A 20,425-nucleotide genomic window follows, 5' to 3' on the forward strand; every position below is an offset into this window, starting at 1 on the left:
TCTTTCCAAGCCAATGGTGGCCGTTCCATCACATCAGAGAAAAAAACAGAAAGGAAAACAAGCTACCTGGCCGCTGACTGCTGACTGCTGGTCAGAAGGTCGCAAAAGGGCACCACGTAACTCCTCTGGGACACTCCAACCGTCATAAATAAGAGTCAGTTGTCAAGAGTTTGAATTCTGATCCTGTGACTGTGGGGATGTTGCAATGTGTGAAATGGTGTAAGTGTGAAAATAGTCATGTTACTTTTTTTTAGAGTCTTTTAAATGGTCACTAAAATGAACTGCTTTGTACAAATGAATCATTTTGTAAAGATGCTTAGATCTTCCTGACAAGGTTGAAGGAAGTCATGGCAGGCTGAGGTTCGGCCAGCCTGTGATCCAAAATTATTTCGAAAAGCTTTTCGGCTTAGGAGTTACATCTCAGAGCCATGCTAGATCCTTCTGCATACATGATTTTGTAGATGGTGTACAGCTCAGGGTGTTGAGATTCCTTATTCTTTTCCCCCCAGATATTGTTAAGACCATGAAGTGAAATGCAACACGGACAGATATTGGGAGTGGATACAAGCCAACCACCAGTTGGTCATTTTAGAGTTGCCACAGGTATTGGTAGGTCCAATTCAGGGATAAGGTTTTTAAGGGGGGGACCCAAAAACGGATGAGAAAGGAAACCAAATTCTCTATAATTGCCACTTGCAAGCAGATTACTCTTCTCTTACTAAGAGCCCATCTGCACATGTAGAGGTGGTTCTCCAAGGGGATTCCTACACTCAGCCCTGTCCTATTTGATCACACTGGCCTAAACGTCAAGGGAAAAGGATATTTTTAAAAGACAGATGCAGAAACCCTACAAATTCTGAACTAACACAGTTCTAAACTTTAAAAATGAAGAGAAGGCCGTTCCCATCCCAGGCCATTGCTTGTCTTTCCATCTTGAGGACAGATGGATCAGCTCTGGAGGAAACCTGGTTCTGGGTAACACGCAACACAATCTCTTATTTCTTTGTTCCGGGGAGAATATTTTAGCCTCTCTGCAAGGAGGAACTTAGAAAAGAGGTGAACACGGGAAAAGGCGTGAACAAAAGGAAACCTTTTCCGGTTTTGTGATGGTTGCCGTATCTCCTCCATCTTCCCTTCTGGTCTTCTGCTCTTCTGCCCCTTCGCAAAGAGTCTGCACTCCGGGCTCCTGTTCTTCTCCAACCAAGAATAAAATCCTGTATGAATCGGAGGACGCTCTCCCTCCCTTCAGATTGCAGAGAAGCTCATCCTCGCTGGCTGCTGAGCCATTCACCTAAGGATGCTTCATCTCAAAGTCCAGTTTCTGGATGACTCTCAGAAAATCTTTGTGGTTGATGTAAGTATATTCGCCGCTTCTTCTCTGTTATTTTGCCTGCTGGAATTTGTTTGACCTTCTTGGACTGGGTGATGTTTTGATTTCAGTTCTTTTTTTAAAAAAAAAAAAAATTAATTAGATGCCTGCATCTCCCCACATTTTGAACAATTGCTAATTCACAGTAAGGACTTGACTTGACTAAATATCCCTAGAATTCAAGACCCTTTTTGAGAAGGGTTATGGTTTTATCTGGTGTTAAATAAGTCATTTTAATGTTTAAAGACCCTCCATCTTGAATTGTAATCCCCAAATTGTTAAGAATTTTAAAAATAGTCATTTTATACATTAGCTCCCACATCATTTGTTCTATAAAAGTAACGTTCCAAAGAGTGAATTAGATGCAGGTGCCGAAAAAGAGGTTTTGTGACAGCTAAAATCACAGAATTGTAGTGAGTCAAAATGATAGTTATCATTGAGACAACTTATTGTAAAATTAGCATTGATGCATTTTATAAACATGGTGTTTGCCTTATACTTAAAATTGGAATTATCCAATACCTTTATCTAAAGGACAGATCTTTCTGAAAGCTCTCTGGCAGACAGAAATATCTTTCAGAAGTTAAAGGGGTCTGTTTCAAAATGAAATCTTCCAGGCAACAAAAACATACATTTTGGAATCAAACTGCAGTTGAATTTTTGCTTCATACATGTTTTAAAGAAGCAACATTGAGTAAGAACAGCACAACAATATTGATGGTTTTAGTTCTAAAAGTACACAGAATGGACCATGTGCAAAATAATTTAGCTTTTTTAAAACTAATATTCATCTTGATAGGCTGTTCTTGATGCCAAATATTTTAAGATTTATACTTCAGAAGCCCTTGGAAACTGAGAGGCAGAGCTATGTTAAGTCTACCTTGAAACTGGGATTTCTGGCTTGTAATCATGAAACCCTACTTTTTGTGGGATCAATTTCCCCCCTATTTTAATTTCAGATTCAGCATTTTTCACTTCCTTCCTTTCCAATTCACCCTCCTGCCACTTTGCTTCTCGGGTTTAGCTTTATAGGCCATCTTGCTGCAAGAAATAACCTCCATTAAAGCCCAGAGTTGGGCTAGTTCTTTTCAAAACCTCCAGAATACCTTCCAGGCACGCGATGCATTTGATGTCAAACAGTCACAATAATGTCCTGGAATTTAAAAAAACAAAAAAGGAGAGAAAGAGAGATAGCCTAGGGTGACTTTTCCAACTGATTCTTTTAAACAGGCTCTTGATAACAGAACCAGTGGGATGAGCTGGAAGTCTATTAAGTGGATTTCAAGGTCAGTAAACAGAAGGAATTTTAACAAATTCTGCCCGGAGAGAGCAAAAAGCAGAGTGAGGAGAGTGCCCTTTTCTTGCCTTAATGGTATGAAGGGGTTCATGTATCATCTTATGAGAAAGTCTAGGCTCCTTCAAAGATTCGTGCACAAAATACAAAGATTAATTTGCAAGAAGGCAGCTTCGGATTGAATGGTAGGAGAAACAGCCTAATGTTGCAGGAGAAGAAGTTGGACTTCAACTCCCAGGATTCCCCAGCCAGTGTCACTCAACCTTAGCAGCTTGAAGATGGGAGGACTTCAACTCCCAAGATTCTTCAGCCAGCTGGGAGTTGAAGTCCTCCCATCTTCAAGCTGCCAAGGTTGAGAAACCCCCCCCACACACACACACACGAACACCCAAGAGCCACAACCATAAATGCACCGGTCAGATAATGCAAATAATCAGGACGAACAGCTGCAGTTTAGGTGCTTCCCTGTCTTTGAGTCAAGTGTGTTAATCAGAAAAGGTGCTTCCAGATCCCCTCCTGATTTGGGGGCTTACCCTCACCTGACACCTGCTACACCTTGGATGTTGCAAGCATCTCAAAGAGAGATGAAAAGAGCATCGTTCCCAGGCACAGAAGCATCATCACCTCAGTTCAGGCTCTTTCTTTCCAAGTCCCTGGCTGATCTCTCTTGAGCTCCCAAACCCTGCAGCAGGAGGAATAAACAGCGATAATTGCTTTAATTGCTGTTGCCATTCAGCTGTTTGTAAGGAAATAGGAGGCCTTTCTCTCCCCCCCCCCCTCCCTCCAGAAAAGGCAGTGATTACCCTGTCATTTCCCTAGTTGCCTCTTTGGTACCAGGGTAGCAATTTAAGCCTTCGTGACTGCAACGAGGGATTATCTGTCAGATGTTAGCAGGCTCGCTTTCGCACAGAGCACAATGCACGGCGTGTCAGCAACCCCTCCATTCCCCTGGCAGCCCAAGTCAGAGCACAGGTGCCTCTGGATGGATGCCAGGAGCAGTTGGCCCACTGACCCCAGTCCAGCCAGGAACTTCCAAGAGACGGCTTAGTTTCCTGAGGATAAAGCACCATTTCTAGTTCTAGTGTACATCAGAAATGTGTAAATCTATTTTTATTCCACTCAGAGATCTGTCTGTCTGTCTGTCTGTCTGTCTCTCTCTCTCTCTCTAATCTATATCATCTATCATCTATATCTATCTATTTATCATCTATCTATCATCTATCATCTATATCTCTATCATCTATCATCTATATCTATCTACCTATCATCTATATCTATCATCTATATCTCTATCATCTCTCACCTATATCTATCATCTGTCATCTGTCATCTATCATCTATATTTATCATCTATCATCTATATCTATCATATCTATCATCTGTCATCTATATCTCTATCATCTATATAATCTATATCTATCATCTATTTCTATCATATATATCTTAAATATAGATTTAAATATTTAATTTAAAGTATATATATTTGTTACCGATTTTGTATAATGTACACCATCTTTAGAAACAAACTTCTTCAGTAGAATATATCGCTTATACTTTTCCCAAACAGAACTTTTGTACAGTGTAAGCTTTTTCCTAACATAGTTTGGGTTTTTTTTAATTTTTATATTTTCTCCCATTTGAAATCTGGAAGTAGAAATGAGTGGCATGGAACTAATTAAAGTGGGATGCCAATATAATTTAATAAGTGTGCAAGCATGCAACTTTGGCATAAACAGGATTTCTCGTATCTAAATAAAACCTACCATGATTTGGGAGACTTCAGGTATGTCCTAAGAATTCCCACCTTTGCAGTTTTGGAACCTGCAACATGCCTGAAAAACAGCCTGGGAAGATGGTGTAGCACTGGTTTATCAAAGATTGAAATGTTTATAGTTCTGAAATTACCTCGAAATTTCAAAATCTCTGGAACAATCAAGTATTTAACTTTATCACTCTTCCAGCTTATTGCTGCTTAATTAGCCTTAATTACTGCCTGGTTTGTTCTGCTTAATTAAGACTGCCCTGGCTTTCCCACACTGGCTCTTGTCAACTGAGAAGTCAGGCCTGAATAGAGTGTGGCACAATTGAGTTAACCAAGACTTCTTGGTCAATTTTTGGCATCTGGCAAACACACTGGTTGAAGCTTGTTTCAAAAATCCAACTCTTGCAAGTATCTCTCAAGTTCAAAGACACAATTCACGCTATAATAAGCCCACTCTCGATTAAGTCACTTGGGAATGGTCTCTGCTCCGTCACAAATTTGGAAGAGTTCCATAAAGACCCACCTTTTTGAAGGAAATATCTGCCAGGAGTTTGGCTTCCCTTCCTAGGGTTTCATACCCATGTTCGTGTCATTTTCTGGGCATCATCTTCTGGGCCATTTTTGACCTTCCATGTGGAGTCACCTTGTGGTCTCCCATCCTGGCCCTTTCTTAGGCTTTTCAATGTGAGCTAAGTTTGGTTAATAACTGGAGCTATGGAGCTGCAGTAGTGCTAGGAAATGAGGTGGAAGCATTAAAAAAGAGACACCCCCTTTTTACTCCAACCCTTCTCAGGCTCGACCCTGAGCAAACTGAAGAAAGCAGAGACTGTGGAAATCGGAGACATGATGCTTCTGCCTTTTTCTTTGGCATATAACTTTGTTTATCTCTGCCTCTCTCTCTCTCTCTCCATTATATCTTCCTTCCTTCCTTCCTTCCTTCCTTCCTTCCTTCCTTCCTTCCTTCCTTCCTTCCTTCCTTCCTTCCTTCCTTCCTTCCTTCCTTCCTTCCTTTCTTCCTTCCTTCCTTCCTTCCTTCCTTCCTTTCTTCCTTTCTTCCATCTTTTTCTAATCTTCCTTCCTTCTCATCTTCTTTGCTCCTTCCTTCCTTCCTTCCTTCCTTCCTTCCTTCCTTCCATCCATCCGTCCGTCCGTCTCTTTTTCTAACCTTCCTTCCTTCTCATCTTCTTGCCCCTCCCTCCCTCCCTCCTCCTCCCTCCCTCCCTCCCTTCCCTCCCTCCTTCCTTCCTTCCTTCCTTCCTTCCTTCCTTCTCTTTCTGGCCCTTTAGCAAAAGTCCTGTGGGAAAACATTATTTAACCTCAGCTGCAACCATTTGAACCTGGCAGAAAAGGAATATTTTGGACTGGAGTTCTGGAGCTCTGCAGGGCATGCTGTAAGTTTAGGAGCGGGGAATGACCCTAACCTCTGGGGGGCTGTTTCTGTAAGGATGCCACATGGGGCTAGCATGTGGGGAGTGAAAGGCTGCTGAGGGGGGGCTGCTAAAATTGCATTAAACTTGCTTTAGACACACCCGTTTCCATGGGTCGTCCCCCCCTCTGAAAGGGGTCAGAAGCTGAACTCCGGCGATGTTGCTGAAGTGGGCAGAAGCTAAAGGGGTCTTGGGGGGGCATCTCCTGGCTTGCAGTGGGCGTTCCCTTCCCCAAAGGGCCCAAGCCAGTTGGAGGGGAGGGCGGTTGGCTCAGTCCAGGTTCTGGAAGAGAAATTCTGAGAAAGTCCCGTCTCTGTTCCTTGTGTGAAAGGGTGTCTTCTGCTAAGTGGGCCCCGAATTGACTATCTCCCACAGACCCTCACCAGGCCTCTGACCAACCATTTGCTAGTGTCCCCCCCCCCGCCCCCCGCTACAATTGGCTGCCCTTCCTCTCTCTTGCAGGCCTGGCTGGAACTTCTCAAGCCCATCACAAAGCAGATTAAAAGTAAGTACCTTGGAGAAGGCAGAGGCGGAGGCGGGGAGCCAACTAGACTTCCTTGCTGCTGGCTGAGGGAGGGATGCCTGGGTACCCCTGGGTGGGGCAGGAGGGGCTTCTGGAGACACCCAGCCGCCGCCAATGGGCAAGTGAAAACCATCTCAACCAAGGGGAATATTGGAAGCTCAGGGTCGAAGTGAGGGGGGTCCTTGGTGCTCTCTGAGCTTGGTGGTTTTCTTGCAGACGTTTCATGACCCAACTAGGTAACAGCAGGAGGAGGAAGAGGGTTGTATGGTCCTTAGAGCACTCTGGTTTTCTGAAAGACAGTGCATGACCCAACTAGGGAACATCATCAGTGCTAGAAGGAGGGGGGGGTTGGAGAGAGAGAGAGAGAGAGACAGAGAGAGAGAGAGAGAGAGAGAGAGAGAGAGAGAGGAGAGGAGGAGGAGGAGGAGGAGGAGGAGGAGGAGGAAAAAAGACTGTGAAGTGCTTGGTGCCCTCTGAGCTGCGTTGTTTTCTTGCAGACATTTCACTACCAAACTGGGTAACATCATTAATGCACTGATGACGTTCCATAGTTGGGTCATGAAATGTCTGCAAGGAAACAACCCAGCTCAGAGGGCACCAAGGACCCCACAGTCCTCCTTCTCCTCCCCCTCTTCCCCCACAACCCCATTCCTTTATAGCACTGATGATATTATCTAGTTGGGTCATGAAATGTCTGCAAGAAAACAACCAAGCTCAGAGGGCACCAGGAACCCCTCATGAAAACAATATGTCAGAGGGCCAATTAATTGCCCAAAATAATGGTTTCCATTGCCAGTTTGGGGACTTCTTAACGGGCATTGACCTGGAGGTGGAGACCCAGGAGGGGGGGGTGTCTTACTTTTTGCTTTTGTGAGTATTAAGAGCTGAGGATAAAATCCCCATCTGAGTATTGCCTTCCATGGATTTTAGGACTGGAGAGCTTCATAAGGCAGATGATAAGCAAATTTCTTTGCAGAGACACCCCCCCCCGCCCCCCGCTGCTCTTAAAGGGTTCAAGAAAAGATGGTGGGGGGGGAATAGAAAAATGCAACGTCCTGGGTGGAAAAAATCCTCAGAAACCTGCATGTTTTCAGAGACACGAGTGCTTCTCAGTCTCAGCTCCTTGAAGACGGAGGACTCCAACTCCCAGAACTCCCAAGCCAGCAAGGAATTCTGGGAGTTGAAGTCCATGAATCTTTAAAGTTGCCAAGGTTGGAGATCCCCTGCAATGGAAGAACCAGGGACGGAGGGATCCTTCTCAGGGGGGCCGGTGGGAATGGCTGGGCTTGGGGTGGGGTGGGGTGTCTTTAGTGAAAAAAGAGCCGCTTTTCAAATGAAAAGATGTGTGAAAATGTTCCCGACAGACTTTTGAAACCAAACTTATGAAGATGTTGTGTTTTAAGATCCTAAGGACATTCTTTTCAAATTTATGGTGAAATTTTTCCCAGTGGATCCAGGTCATCTGAAAGAAGAGTTGACCAGGTAGGCGGCCTGTTGCTTTTCACTTCCCTTCCGTCTGGTTGTTTTGAATGCATTGTTTTGCTAAGGCGTCCCTTTTAAAATAAATAAAATGCATAATTGCATCCTGAAAAACGATTCATTTTCTTTTGTCTGTCTGTCCGTTTTAAAAAGAAGGCTTTACTTGAAATGCGGCTCTCTGGTTAAACTGTTTTGCCTACAGTTGCAAAGAAGTTTATTGTTGTTATTGCTGTGACAGCAACAGGAGGCAGGAAGTATTTAAAGGCATTAAGCGTATTTAAATAGCGCATTGTTAAATAAATAAACTAAATCTTGTTAAATATTAAATATATAAACCAGGCGAATAATGCCATTAAAAACAAGGGATAATCGCTGACACGCTGTCTGTATCCTGAGCAAACTTTTAAGAAGCCGTTTCTCTCCTGTTCGTGCCAGTCCTTTTAAATTCAAGTTTCTAGCCCTTAAGGCTGGCAATGAACAGAGAGAAGCAGAGAGAAGCGTATCTAGTAAGGCTAGATACTATCTGGGCTATTTTGCCACCGTGCAAACTCACAACAGCGCTGGGAAAACGACTTAGCGCTTACAAGCAACCCCACGGCTGTCGGCCAGGTGATCAAAATTCAAGTGTTTGGCCACCTGCCATTGAATTTGGTCCTTTGGGAATCTTCCCAGGCGGCGTCCGAGAAGCAAGAGTCAATGTGGGGAGCTGGATTCACTCAACAACGGATGGATTCACCGATTCCTTTAGATCAGGGGTCTCCAACCTTGGCCACTTGAAGGCTGGAGGACTTCAACTCCCAGAATTCCCCAGCCAGCTGTGCTGGCTGGGGAATTCTGGGAGTTGAAGTCCTCCAGCCTTCAAGTGGCCAAGGTTGGAGACCCCTGCTTTAAACAATGGGGTGTAAACTTGGTGTAAACCCAGCTCTGGTGTAAAACCAGCTCTTGCTCAGCGATGGAAATTCTGCTTCCCAAATGTGCTCCTAATCCGAGACGCACCCATGTCGTCCCTCCGGAGGAAGGGGGGAGCCAGAGTAGTGAGACACACACACACACACCCCTGAAAAAATGTCTTCCCAGGTACCTGTTCACCCTTCAGCTCAAGAAGGACTTGGCCTGTGGGAAGCTCCCTTGCAGCGAGAACAGTTCGGCTCTGATGGCGTCGCATCTCCTCCAATGTGCGTTGCTGAGCCTCCGATGGGAGAGGAAGAGGAGGGCAAGGACGCGGCTGGGTCTTGGGGAGGGAAACGTCCCCAATGGGTAACAAACGGGGTGGCATTTCTCCCCACCCCACCCCACCTTCTGCCGTGGCATCTGGGCTGGTCCTGGGTTTGCTCCTGGCTTTTGTGGACGGAGCAGGGTGTGTGGCCTCCAACGAAAGGCAATTCCATTGACCAGAAGTGTTCTTCGTTGTGTGGATCGTTCCTGCAGCCGCGCTGGGCGATTTCCATGAAGAAATGGACCGAAAGCACTTGGAAACGCACAAATACCTGCTGAACCAAGAGGACCTGAAGAGCAGCATTATGTGCTACCATAAGAAGCACATGTAAGTGGCCGGTTTTCTCCACTTGCTCTTTTTAATTTTGTTTTTAGGGCTCCCAGGTGCTCTCTGAGCTCGGCGGCTTCCTGGCAGACATTTCATGGCCCAACTAGGTAACAGCATCAGTGCTAGACTTTTTACTTTGGCTCAGGATTCCTTGGAGTGAGAGCTCGAACGAAATGAAGGCTAGAAAGTTTCATTCCGTGGGACTTCCTAAACTGGAAATCAGAAACTTGAGAACCGAGGCAGATTTCCAGTCTCCAAACTGGGGGCAACACCACTGGGAGGGAAACGTCTCGGTTGAGCCCACAAATAGGGGGTAGGGGTGCAGCTGGGCTCTTCTCTCTGCCTTGGTTGCTGACCCCCATCCTCTTTTTTCCAGGGGCAAAACTCCGGCTGAATCCGATGTGCAGCTCCTGGACATAGCGAGGAAGCTGGAGATGTACGGCATTCGTCCCCACCCTGCCAGCGACGGGGAAGGGACCCAGATCAACTTGGCAGTTACCCACATGGGGGTCCTGGTGCTGCGGGTAACCGTGGTTTGTTTTTTTCCCCCCGTTAGGACACCTTTCCAAGCAAGGTAGAGGCCCAATAGGGGAAGCTGCCAATCACAAGCGTGGGTTCTTTGATCTGGCAGCATTCTGCCCCCTGGAGCAGTGGTGCGATTCCAAAAAGCTGACTACACGTTCAATTTCCGCTACCGGTTCTCCAGAACCGGTCAGAACTGACTGAATATCACCTCCGATTCTGCTCCCTGGTGCTCTCAGCATTAAAGCAGAGCTTTTGGCAGCTGTCCATCATTCGAGAGGGATGATCTCTCTGATGACTGAATGGAGCCACTGGAAAGCATCTCCTATCCCCCAAAGTCCTTTCTAGTGTGAATTAAAAGCTTCCTGCTGGAAGTACAGCCTGGGGAATTGACTCCCGGGGAAGCCAGGCTGGGCATCTGGGGAAAAGCCCCATGCCATTCGTTCGTGGCTTCGCCCAGCACCTTCTGATGTGGGCGCCTCGACGCCTGCCTTTCCTTGCTAAATCCAGCGGCTGCCAGGTCAGATCACTGGGGTTGCACAGGAGGGAGACGAGCCTCCAGCGTGTAATTTTCCTCCGAGAATAGCAGCCTCATTGGGGTGGCAATTACAGGCTGCTGCAGCTCCCGTGCTTTCGGGTGCAGGGCAGGCCAGACGTTGACGGCTCCATGGCAGCCTTCGCCCACAGCTGGGGAAGGGGCGAGGGAAACGGGAGGGGGGCCCTGCTTTTGTTTTCGGGTGCCAAGATGAGGGTTTTCTCTCCAGCAAAACAGTAGGAAGGGGAGAGAAGAAAAAAAGAGAGAAGGAGAGGATAGATTTAACTCTGCAACCACTTAACGGTTGTTGGTTGAAGGGGACTCTTTTGGTTTTCACATTCTGTTGGTGCAAATGAGGCAGCTGGGAAGAAGAGATATAAAATTTCAAAAGATGTAATCCCCACTTTGTGCCGGGCATTGAGAGGCCTCAGGCCAAGCCATTGAAAAGGGTTCTTTGGGACATACCTTCCACAACTGGATACTGGTCAGGTGTGGTGTTCGTGGTGGCATCTTTATCTACTTCACAGCTGTCCACCCTTGGCCACTTTAAGACCTGTGGACTTCAATTCACCACCTGTGGACTTCAACTCCCAGAATTCCCCAGCCAGCGCAGCTGGCTGGGGAATTCTGGGAGTTGAGGTCCACAAGGCTTAAAGTGATCAAGGCTGATCTATTTGCTTGTTGGCTCTTAATTTTTCAGGGAAACACCAAGATTAATACCTTCAACTGGTCCAAAATCCGGAAACTGAGTTTCAAACGGAAGCATTTCTTGATCAAGCTCCACGCCAACGTTTCGGTACCTTGGGAGGGGATTGGGATGTTGTGTTTGTGTCTGGGGGTGTGTCACTGTCTGGGGGTGGGTGGGTTGAGTTGGGTGATATTTCTCTGGTCTAAGGCACACTCTTTGTAGAAATGATCCATCAAAGTAGCAGGCAGGCTGGCTGAAACCAACCATTGCTGCAAATTGTTTGGGGTGGATTGCAGGAGGAATAGGGAAGGATTTCTGGGGGCCTCTACCAACATTCAGAGAAAAACCAATAAATAAAGAGACTTAGGGGACTGGAGGCTAAAACAAGAACGGTTGCTGGAACTGGGTATGTCTAGTATGATGAAAAGGAGGACTAGGGGGGACATGATAGCAGCCTTCCAATATCTGAGGGGCTGCCCCAAAGAAGAGGCAGTCAAGCTATTCTCCAAAGCACCTGAAGGCTGGACAAGAAGCAACGGATGGAAACTAATCAAGGAGAGAAGCAACCTGGAACTAAGGAGAAATTCCCTGATAGTTAGAACAATCAATCAGTGGAACGTCTTCCCTCCAGAAGCTGTGGATGCTCCAACACTGGAAGTTTTGAAGAAGAGATTGGACAACCCTTTGTCTGAAATGCTATAGGGTTTCCTGCCTAAGCAGGGGTTAGACTAGAAGACCTCCAAGGTCCCTTCCAACACAGTCATTCTATTATTGAACAAGTTGCCTTCAAAAGTTGTGGGTCCTCCAATGCTGGAGGTCCCAAAAGTGCCTTTTTTTCAAGAGGCAACTGGACTTTCTGGTTTTTCTTTGAAGACGTTTCTCTTCTCATCCAAGAAGCTTCTTCAGCTCTTCCATTCCCCACAAATCCAGTCAGAGCTGAAGAAGCTTCTTGGATGAGAAGTGAAACGTCTTCAAAAGAAAAAAAACACCAAGAAATCCAGTTGCCTCTGGAAGGAAAAAGGCGCCTTTGGGACAACCATGACCTGGAAGGCAGAGAATCTCCATAGACATCCAAAACTGGAGGTTTTTAGAAAGAGATTGTCTGGAATGATCTAGGGTTTCCTGCCTGAGCAGGGGGTTGGACTAGAAGACCTTCAAGGCCCCTTCCAACTCTGTAATTCTGCTATTCCCTAGCTGCGTTTTTCAGAAATATTGGGTGCTGGCTGATCTTGAAAAGTTAAGCAGAGCATGGATGAGAGACAACAACGAAATTCCAGGCTGGACTGGAAATGAAGAATTCCGGGAACGGAAGTCTACCTGCCTTAAAGCTACCAACGCTGAGAAACACTGGCTGGACTGATGCGTTTTCCTTCTCCGTCCCCAACAGGCTCTTTGCAAAGATACACTGGAGTTTGCCATGGCGAGTCGCGACACCTGTAAGGCTTTTTGGAAGATGTGCGTTGAATACCATGCCTTCTTCCGCCTCTCCACGGAGCCAAAGTCAAAACCCAAAGCTTTTCTCTGCAGCAAAGGCTCCAGTTTCCGTTACAGGTAATTTATTTTATTTATTTATTCATTTGATTTGATTTGTCAATCGCTTACAAGATATTAGGTATAAGTATAAACATGAGTAAGAATACAGGAAACAGGTACGAATCAATGGGGACAATAGGACAGGGATGGTGCACTTATGCACGCCCCTTGCAGACCTCTTAGGAATGGGGTGAGGTCAATAGGGGATAGTTTGAGGGTAAAGTTTTGGGAGTTAGAGGATGTAACAGAGTCAGGTAATGCATTCCAGGCATTGACCAGTTTGCAGTTTGCATTGAGTTTGTATCTGTTGTGTGCTCTTGTTGTGGTTGAAGCTGAAGTAGTAATTGGCTGGTAGGACATTGTAGCAGATAATTTTGTGTACTACGCTTAAGTCCAACCGTAGGCGGTGTAGTTCAAGGTTGTCCAAGCCCAGAATTTCAAGCCTGGTGATATAGGGTATTCTGTTGTGAGCGGAGGAGTGGAGTATTAGGAGGAATTTAATAATTTAAGGGGAAATAAATTTAAATTACATTTAGCAATTTAGGAGGGAACAAGGAAGCCAGCCACACTCTCTAGCCTGGGTGCCTGTGGCTGGCTCTGTCTACCCCAAAGTCTTCCTCTTTGCTTCCCTCCATTTCCTGTCTTTTCGGGGTGTGAAATATTAAGCTGTGAGCCCCTGGGATTGTTCTGGGAATTGTTCCTCCCCGAGGAACGGCCTCAAACCTTTTGGTGGGTGCTGCAGAGGCAGCTCCTCTTCAACTATTTCTCTCTTGGCCACAACAGCGGGAGAACTCAGAGGCAGCTGCTGGAACACGGGACCAAAGGGAAGCAGAAGAGCCTGCCCTTCGAGAGGTAATTTACCTGTTGAAAGGACACCTTTCACAAACGAAGGCGAGTCTACGGGTCTCAGGATAATCTTGCAGGATCCAATCTGGGTCAGTATCCGAGGTTTTGTCTTCCAAGCTTTTGGACTTGTGGCTGGAGCCCCATCCTCAGGGAACTCCTCTCCTCCCCAAAATGCGAGCTTTGGGATAGTCTATGTAGGTTGTACTTATGGGGTGGCTTTTTATTTGTTAATTGGAGGGATTAATGGCCGGCAATTAATTAAGTCGTTAATATTTTTGCCTCCAGTCTTCTTCCTCGATTTCTGCTGTCCTCCTCCTCCTCCTCCTCCTCCTCTATAAAAGCTTTGCAAGGTCCTCTCAGGTACCCTGAAATTTCACCCATAAATGACCTGGTGGAAGGAACAGCTGGGCTTTCTTGAGGATTAACTCCATGAACAGCCCCGCAGAAATGCACCTCCTGCTAAGTAATGAGGTCCCCAATCTTGGTGTTCGAGTCCCATTTTGCTGGGCTGCGAACCTCACCTTGTGGGGTGTTATCAGAAGTTGCTGGCCAAAAGGTTGCAGAAGCGTTTAAAACACCCCTGGCCAGTTTGGGTTGGTTTTTCTCTTTCAGGAAACGCTATTCCTCTCGCTACCATGACAGGCAATGCCGCTCCTCCCCGGATCTGCTAACGGATGTTTCCAAACAAGTATGTCATTTGAGTCAGGGGGGAATCGGGTGGGGAGGGGTAAAAAGAAAGGCTCAAGCTAGCAGCCCTCTCACCCCCTCCCCCCATGAGCAAATGGGCACCTTAAAAAGAGAGCTTCAGCCCGTTTTGCTGGCTTTGGTGTGGTTGTAGGGACGGAGAAAGTGGGATTCGCAGATTCTTCCTTAAAGTGCAGCCCAAACAAGCCTAACATGGATTGTTGGTCACCTTTGGGTGACAAAGCCTCAAGAAGGGAGCCCAAACCTTGTGTGCGTTCAACCCCCTTGGCTTAAGCATTGATGCCTCGCTTTCCCCACAGATGGAAGACCTGCGGCTTGTCTACGGCACCATGGGGAGCTACTACGGCGCCAACGGCATCCACACTTCTGAGCCCACGCTGGACAATCGACGGAGGAACTCGGCCGTGGAAGTCATCTTTGCTGACGAGCTGGAGAGGTCGAAACCCGAAGCAGATCCGACGGTGCTGCTGCTCCATTCCCAAAGCAGCTCTGCCTTCCCGGTGGTCTACACGGCGTTGGACCACGATTGGGAACCGGACGGTCTCTACGGGCCAAGGAGCCCGCTGACCTCTTTCCAGCCCAGCTCCAGGCTGGACGGCACCAGCCAGAGCCCTTCCCTGAGCAGCGTGAGAGAGAGGAGCCCAAGGCAGCAGCTGAGGTACACCGATGTCCCCTATGTGGCAGCGTCCCACCAGCCCTCCGAGGTGGCGTCTCCTCCCGTTTTCTTCTACGTGGACCGGCCACCTCAGTACCCCAAAAGCCCCACCGTTGACCGGGCTGAGGAAAGAGGGGCGGAGGCCAACCTCTGCGAGGCACCCATGAAGCCACCAAGGAACCCCAAGTCGAGGGAGCCTCTGGCCCTTCCCCAGGCCACCTACATGACCCACCTCAGTCTGGAGGAAGACGACGAGAACGTCTTTGACTACGGTGTTCAGGAGGCCCCCAAAAGATCTTGGAGCCAGTCGGACGTCAAAGCCATCCGGTTCCCTTGCGGCTCCGAGTTCCGCCCTCTCGGACCCTGCCCTGTCTTGACCAGCAGGAAGGTTGACCTCTTGCAATGCGTGCTCAGCCAGCCGCCCTTCCCAGAACCTCCCCGAGGCCAGCGAGCCGCAGAGCGCTACACGGGCAGTGGGACCGAATCCAGTGACTCCGATTCAGACCTCCTCCCGGACTACTATGCCCTCTACGGGCGGGTGCTCCAAAGACCCCGGGTGCGAATTCACCTCTCCTCGGGGAGCCTCCAGCTGGAGGGAGAGGAGACCCTGGTTCCTGCCGCCACCATCCACCATCCTGAGAGCACCTCCAATTATTTGATGTAGGCAGCACAACAGCAACAGCAGCACCAGTCGAAAGTACGTGGCATGTTGCCGATTTGTCAGGTTATTTGTGAATTTTTTTAAAAACCTGCAGAGTTCAAGGAACTGTTGTTAAAGGAAAAGCAGGATTGGCTTTACATATCAGGGGTTTTTTTTCTCAATAAAGGGACGGTTTCATTGATTTAGTACATATTTGTGAGAGGGGATCCTAAATATAATACTGGACAAATTAAATTTTGCATCAAGTTTAGGGGAGTTCCCAGATCAACCACTGACTCTGAAGTCCAGAAAAGAGCTTGTTGGTAAGAGAGAGAGGAAAAAAAGAATTAAGTTTGCTAGCACCGGGTGCAAGTCAACAGTTGGGATTTGAACTAGCATTGCTACCATTTTCTTTTTCGTTGTTTTTTTTTAAAAAAAGCTTTCGATTGTGGCCTGTGGGGTTGCTAGAAATGCCAAAATGTGTTCCAGTTGTAAATGCACAGTGGCACAAAGGCTGCCTGGTGTCCACCTAAAGGGCGGAGCCTGGCAATTCGTAGGATGCTGCCCATCACGGAGCCAGCTCACCTGCACTGTATGCGGTTCTCAGGTTTATGTGGGGCATGGACGGTTTTCCCCAGTCCTGGTTTGTTACTCACTTTTCCCTCGTAGATTTTGAAGACTGGGGAGATCCTTTCAAAGGCTTGCGATGCTGAGCGGATGGCGCTCAGTTTTCTCACTCGTGGCGTTGTCTAAGCCAGAGGAAAACCACAAAAGATTTTCTATAGAGCAGGGGGGTCCAACCAGGGCCACTTTAAGACCGGTGGACTTCAATCAGTGGTGGGATTCAGTAATGTTTACTACCGGTTCTGTGGGCGTGGCTTGGTGGGCGTGGCTTAGTAGGCATGGCAGGGGAAGGTTACCGCAAAATCCCATTCCCTTCCCACCCCACTAGCCTGCTTTCCAGCTCCGTTCTCCTGTGCAGGGCAACCAAAGGAGGCCCAGCCGATCAGCTGGGACTCGATGGGAGGCAGAGAAGAGATGGGGTTGGCGGGGCCAGTCAGAGGTGGGATTGGCCGGTTCTCCAAAACCACTCAAAATTTCCACTACCGGTTCTCCAGAACCAGTCCGAACCTGCTGAATTCCCCACCTCTGACTTCAATTCCCAGAATTCCCCCGCCAGCGATGCTGGGAGTTGAAGTCCACGGCTCTTCAAAGCGGCCAAGGTTGGACACCCATTCTTTGGGACACCTTCCTGCTCTGTTCTGCCATTGCAATTCTTCAGCTGGTTGGATTTCAGCAAAAGGGGTCCCCTTTTGGCCCTCAAATCCCCCCAAGCTGGCTCAGCACCCTTGGGACAAGGCACTCAGGACCAGCAGACACCATCTTATCTGCTGCACATTTTTGTTAAAAAAATTCAGTTTACATGCAAACCTGGAAGTCCACTTTCTGAGACTGTTTCAGAGGTTGAGTGTCTTCTTTGCAAATTCTCTCCTGAAGTTTCTCAAGATTGGACTATCATTCTTAAAGGTGTGATTTGTCTTAGCCAACGAGGAGCGATTTTGCCTCCCAGGGAAACGAAAGCCTTCTTCCCCTTACATCCCCTTCGGATCCAGCGGTCTTCATCGTCCATGATGCCCGGCCAGCCTAGCAGATTGGGGATTATGGGGGTCGACATCCCTCTTCTTCTCCAGGATCTCAGAAAGGTTGATGGGGGCTGAAAGGTTGCAAAAATGTCACTTGCCTCCTGGCTTGGTCCTTGGCTGGGGTGTTTTTGTTGGGACACAATTACACAAGGACCACAGAAGATTATAGAACTTAAATATTTATTTGTGTTTTTCATTTTTTTTTAAACCCTTTGACTTTCCGCGTCCCCCTTCCTCCAAAGTGTGAAAGAAGCTTCATCTATAAACAGATTTACAGAACTAGGCAGAGGCTGGGAAGAAGGAGCGCGACGGTTCTGCTTGGATGATACAGTTATTTTGTAAAGCTTCGAATCAAACTGTATTTACAACTTGAACGGCTTCTACATTTATAAAAATATTTTATTTAATCCGTAACATTATTGTTTTCAAAAACTATGTCCAGAGGTTTTCTTCCTCCCCTCAGATATAAATTTCTAATGGTGTTTCAGGTATATATAGCAACGAAACCATTTTTTTAAACAAACATTTCTTTAAAATTAAAACAAAGGGAGTTAAAAGTTCTTTGTGGGTTTTTTTTTTTTTTTACAGTGTAGGCACCATTGAAAATAATCGCCCTTGGCATTTCTGTCCACCATCTCTTGCCAGTGTCTTTATATCTTTCTGTGTTCTTTCCCCCTTCCTTACAAAGAAAAGGTTGTAATGGCAACTTTTAATCACAACAACAACAAAAATAACTGCTTGTTTGCACTCTTATTTAACTCCGTTCCATATTTGGCTGATACACTTCAAATCCTTTAAAATGAAGGTTGTGCAAAACCCAAAAAAAAAAAAAAATGTGCAGATCTGAACTATAAAATTAAACATATCCAGACTTTTTATCAAAAATAAATTTACACCCACACTTCCACAACTAAAGACGGAAATACAATACACTTCAATAGCATAATATACAAACTGGGTGGAAAAGGAAAAAGAGAGAAAAACTCATCTCAACAGTACCATAAATATATAATCGAAAGCAAGTTTATAATTTCTTCTACCTTTTCTGAAAAAGAAAAAAAAAATCACCTCTTGTACTGCAAAGTACTTATCTTTTTCCGTGAAAGAATATCTATAACTCAAATTATTTGCATATTAACTGGCAAATAGATATTTAAAAATACACGTCGGAAGGGAGGGGGAAATTAAACAGCTGCTGATGCATGTAAAGGACTTCAAGGACGTAAGTCTATCAATATCTTACGAGAGGAAAAAGAAAAAAATCCACACCCACAAAAACGCTGGTGACACAATTTCAGGTACTGCTCGGACACGGCCAAGACAGGACAGGTTCTCCTTCTTCTCCAATTTTACTCCAGGAGAAACAACTCGGTTGAATTGGGTCCATTATTGCCAACCCCCCCACCCCAAAAAAACCGTATTTCAACCATATTGCTTTTTAAAATTTCTTACCATGATGAACATTTCTTTCATGGGGTGGGTGGGGGGTGTCAGGGGGCTCAAGGGAACCAAAATGGCAACTGCAGCCACACCCATCATGTGCAATGCATGTTTTTTTTTTTTTTTTTTAAAACAAACATAAAGAGAGGAGGGGGCTTCAGAGGTGTGGGCCCCGCTGCCACCTCGGTTTTCTTTGACACCCAACCCCTTGGCCCCGTTGCCGCTGCTGCGATGGGTGGCTCTACAACAGGGACGCGTACAAACTGCACATGGAGTTACAGGGTGACTGGCCAAGCCGCTGACGTATTGCTTTCAGGTGGAGGTGAGGCACACCCCCCCCAAAAAAAATAAAACCCTGTGCCAAACCCCAAGTGAGCGGAGGCGGCTGGGGCCAGTTCCTCCTGCTCGACACGGGGCCCGAAGCAAGACGGTGGGGCCCAAACAGGGCCCAACGGAGAAGTGCTTCCACGCAGCCTTCACTCCTCAACGTGACGGATGGGCCGAGTTCTGGCTTTGGGGGGGGGGCTTGGGGAGAGCTGCAACTCGGGCACAGGAGAAGACCAACCCAAAACGCTCCCCAAATGGTGTTTCCTACGAAGTTAAAAAGCAAAAGTCGAAAATAAAAAAAGGCTCCAGATTTGTGGAGGAGGCCGATCCACCCTGGCAATTTGAGAGCTCCCAACTGCACCTAGAAGCAAACGGCACAGGCGGTTTTCATCTCGTTCGATGCTGGATTAGAGAAGTTGGGGACTAAAATATGAAAGAGTCGCTCTTTACAAAAGAAAAAGAGAAAAAAAAAAAAGAGGAAAGAAATAAACAGAAAACATGGATGCCATTTACAAAAGAGTGGAGTTAAATCCTTAAATCCAAATCCGCGATCATCAAAAAACATCTATTGCGATGATCCCGAAAGGCACAAGGAACTCAGGAGGAGGAGGAGGAGGAGCCGAGCGGAGCCAGAGGAGGGGTTGGTGGGCTGCGAGGAGCTGTGTCCGGGCGGGACGGCATCCTGGGGGAGAGTGGGGGCTTGTCCTTCCTCAGGAGTCATTGGCAGAGAACCTGGGGAGAGAGAAAAGGCCGGGAGGGGAGATTCCATCAGGGAGTCCCAGCTATTGGGGGGGGGGGGTGTCTTCCGCTAAAGAAGGTAGCCCTCTACTTAACAGCAGTCCTTTCCGTGGCCATTTGACGTGACAGTGGCCTGAAGGAAAGGGGCTCAAGACCGTGTTTCACACCATTGCAGCATCCCTGTGCTTATCCTGCCCCGTCAGAGTCTGAATCCGAGGAGGAAGACGAATGGCTGACAGGGAGCGGGAGTGTGGCTCCGTTGGCTGTGGAGGAAACTGGGGGAGGGCAAAGTCCGGCTGGGCAGAGCAAGAGAGAAGTGGAACAAGGGAGAGGGAGTTTGGAGGAAGACCCAGGCCCACCCCCTCTTCATCCTAGGGCATGCAGGGAGGAATGGAGAAGGGAGCAACGTGAGTTGCATGGCTTACGGGGGAGGAAAGGGCCCTGATTCCCTTCATTAGCCACACCTGGGAAGGGAGTTTAAAAGAGATGCAAGCTGAGAGCCTTTTGGGAACAAACATGAGATTATCTTGTGTTGATTTTGGTTATTTGCCTTCCTGGCATCCTCTCAACCGGGTTGATTTACTGCCATTCCTTCACCTCTGGAATTCCTTCTCCTGCCCTGTCAGACTAATTACCCCATTTTACCTTGTTTGGACTATAAGATAGATACAGTTTGTGTTGACCATGTTTTGGACATGTTTTGAGCCCCTTTCCTTCAGGCCACTGTCTGCAGCCAAAGGCTGTTCCTGGGAGAGT

General features: G+C 47.1%; 2 protein-coding genes across 9 annotated transcripts in view; one reads left to right on the forward strand and one right to left on the reverse strand.

Annotated features, from left to right (window-relative positions):
- Positions 1-17,711, forward strand: FRMD7 (FERM domain containing 7). 8 transcript variants are annotated; one of them, XM_087972249.1, is made up of 14 exons: positions 31-219; positions 510-603; positions 1,169-1,354; positions 5,712-5,816; positions 6,315-6,357; positions 7,740-7,857; positions 8,932-9,029; positions 9,283-9,397; positions 9,774-9,921; positions 11,155-11,250; positions 12,530-12,693; positions 13,459-13,527; positions 14,134-14,209; positions 14,526-17,711. In XM_087972249.1, exons 6-14 carry the CDS (start codon positions 7,805-7,807, stop codon positions 15,543-15,545), a joined length of 1,839 nt encoding a protein of 612 aa, XP_087828375.1. In that variant the 5' UTR covers positions 31-219; positions 510-603; positions 1,169-1,354; positions 5,712-5,816; positions 6,315-6,357; positions 7,740-7,804; the 3' UTR covers positions 15,546-17,711. The 8 variants fall into 8 exon arrangements, with proteins under 8 accessions (XP_087828376.1, XP_087828375.1, XP_087828373.1 ...); XM_087972245.1 differs by having other exon boundaries at positions 90-219; positions 7,779-7,857; XM_087972248.1 differs by lacking the exon at positions 510-603 and having other exon boundaries at positions 80-219.
- The window catches only part of STK26 (serine/threonine kinase 26), a 24,176-nt gene continuing 21,078 nt past the window's right edge, over positions 17,328-20,425 (reverse strand). Inside the window, exon 12 of the mRNA XM_026687053.2 lies at positions 17,328-19,663. Within this exon, the coding sequence (XP_026542838.1) occupies positions 19,642-19,663 (22 nt within the window). The 3' untranslated portion in view covers positions 17,328-19,641. The remainder of the gene's footprint in view (positions 19,664-20,425) is intronic.

Source organism: Notechis scutatus, chromosome 10 (genome assembly GCF_049901735.1).
Source record: "Notechis scutatus isolate UNSWTSFEM ecotype Mainland chromosome 10, rNotScu1.2, whole genome shotgun sequence".
Taxonomy (NCBI): domain Eukaryota; kingdom Metazoa; phylum Chordata; class Lepidosauria; order Squamata; family Elapidae; genus Notechis; species Notechis scutatus.

Excerpts from the sequence above, each read along its gene's own strand:
- FRMD7 (XM_087972244.1), top strand. The coding sequence starts at position 1,298 with ATGCTTCATCTCAAAGTCCAGTTTCTGGATGACTCTCAGAAAATCTTT. Across the intron at positions 9,030-9,282 it reads GGCGTCGCATCTCCTCCAAT|CCGCGCTGGGCGATTTCCAT; the intron begins GTGCGTTGCTGA and ends TCGTTCCTGCAG. Across the intron at positions 11,251-12,529 it reads AGCTCCACGCCAACGTTTCG|GCTCTTTGCAAAGATACACT; the intron begins GTACCTTGGGAG and ends CGTCCCCAACAG.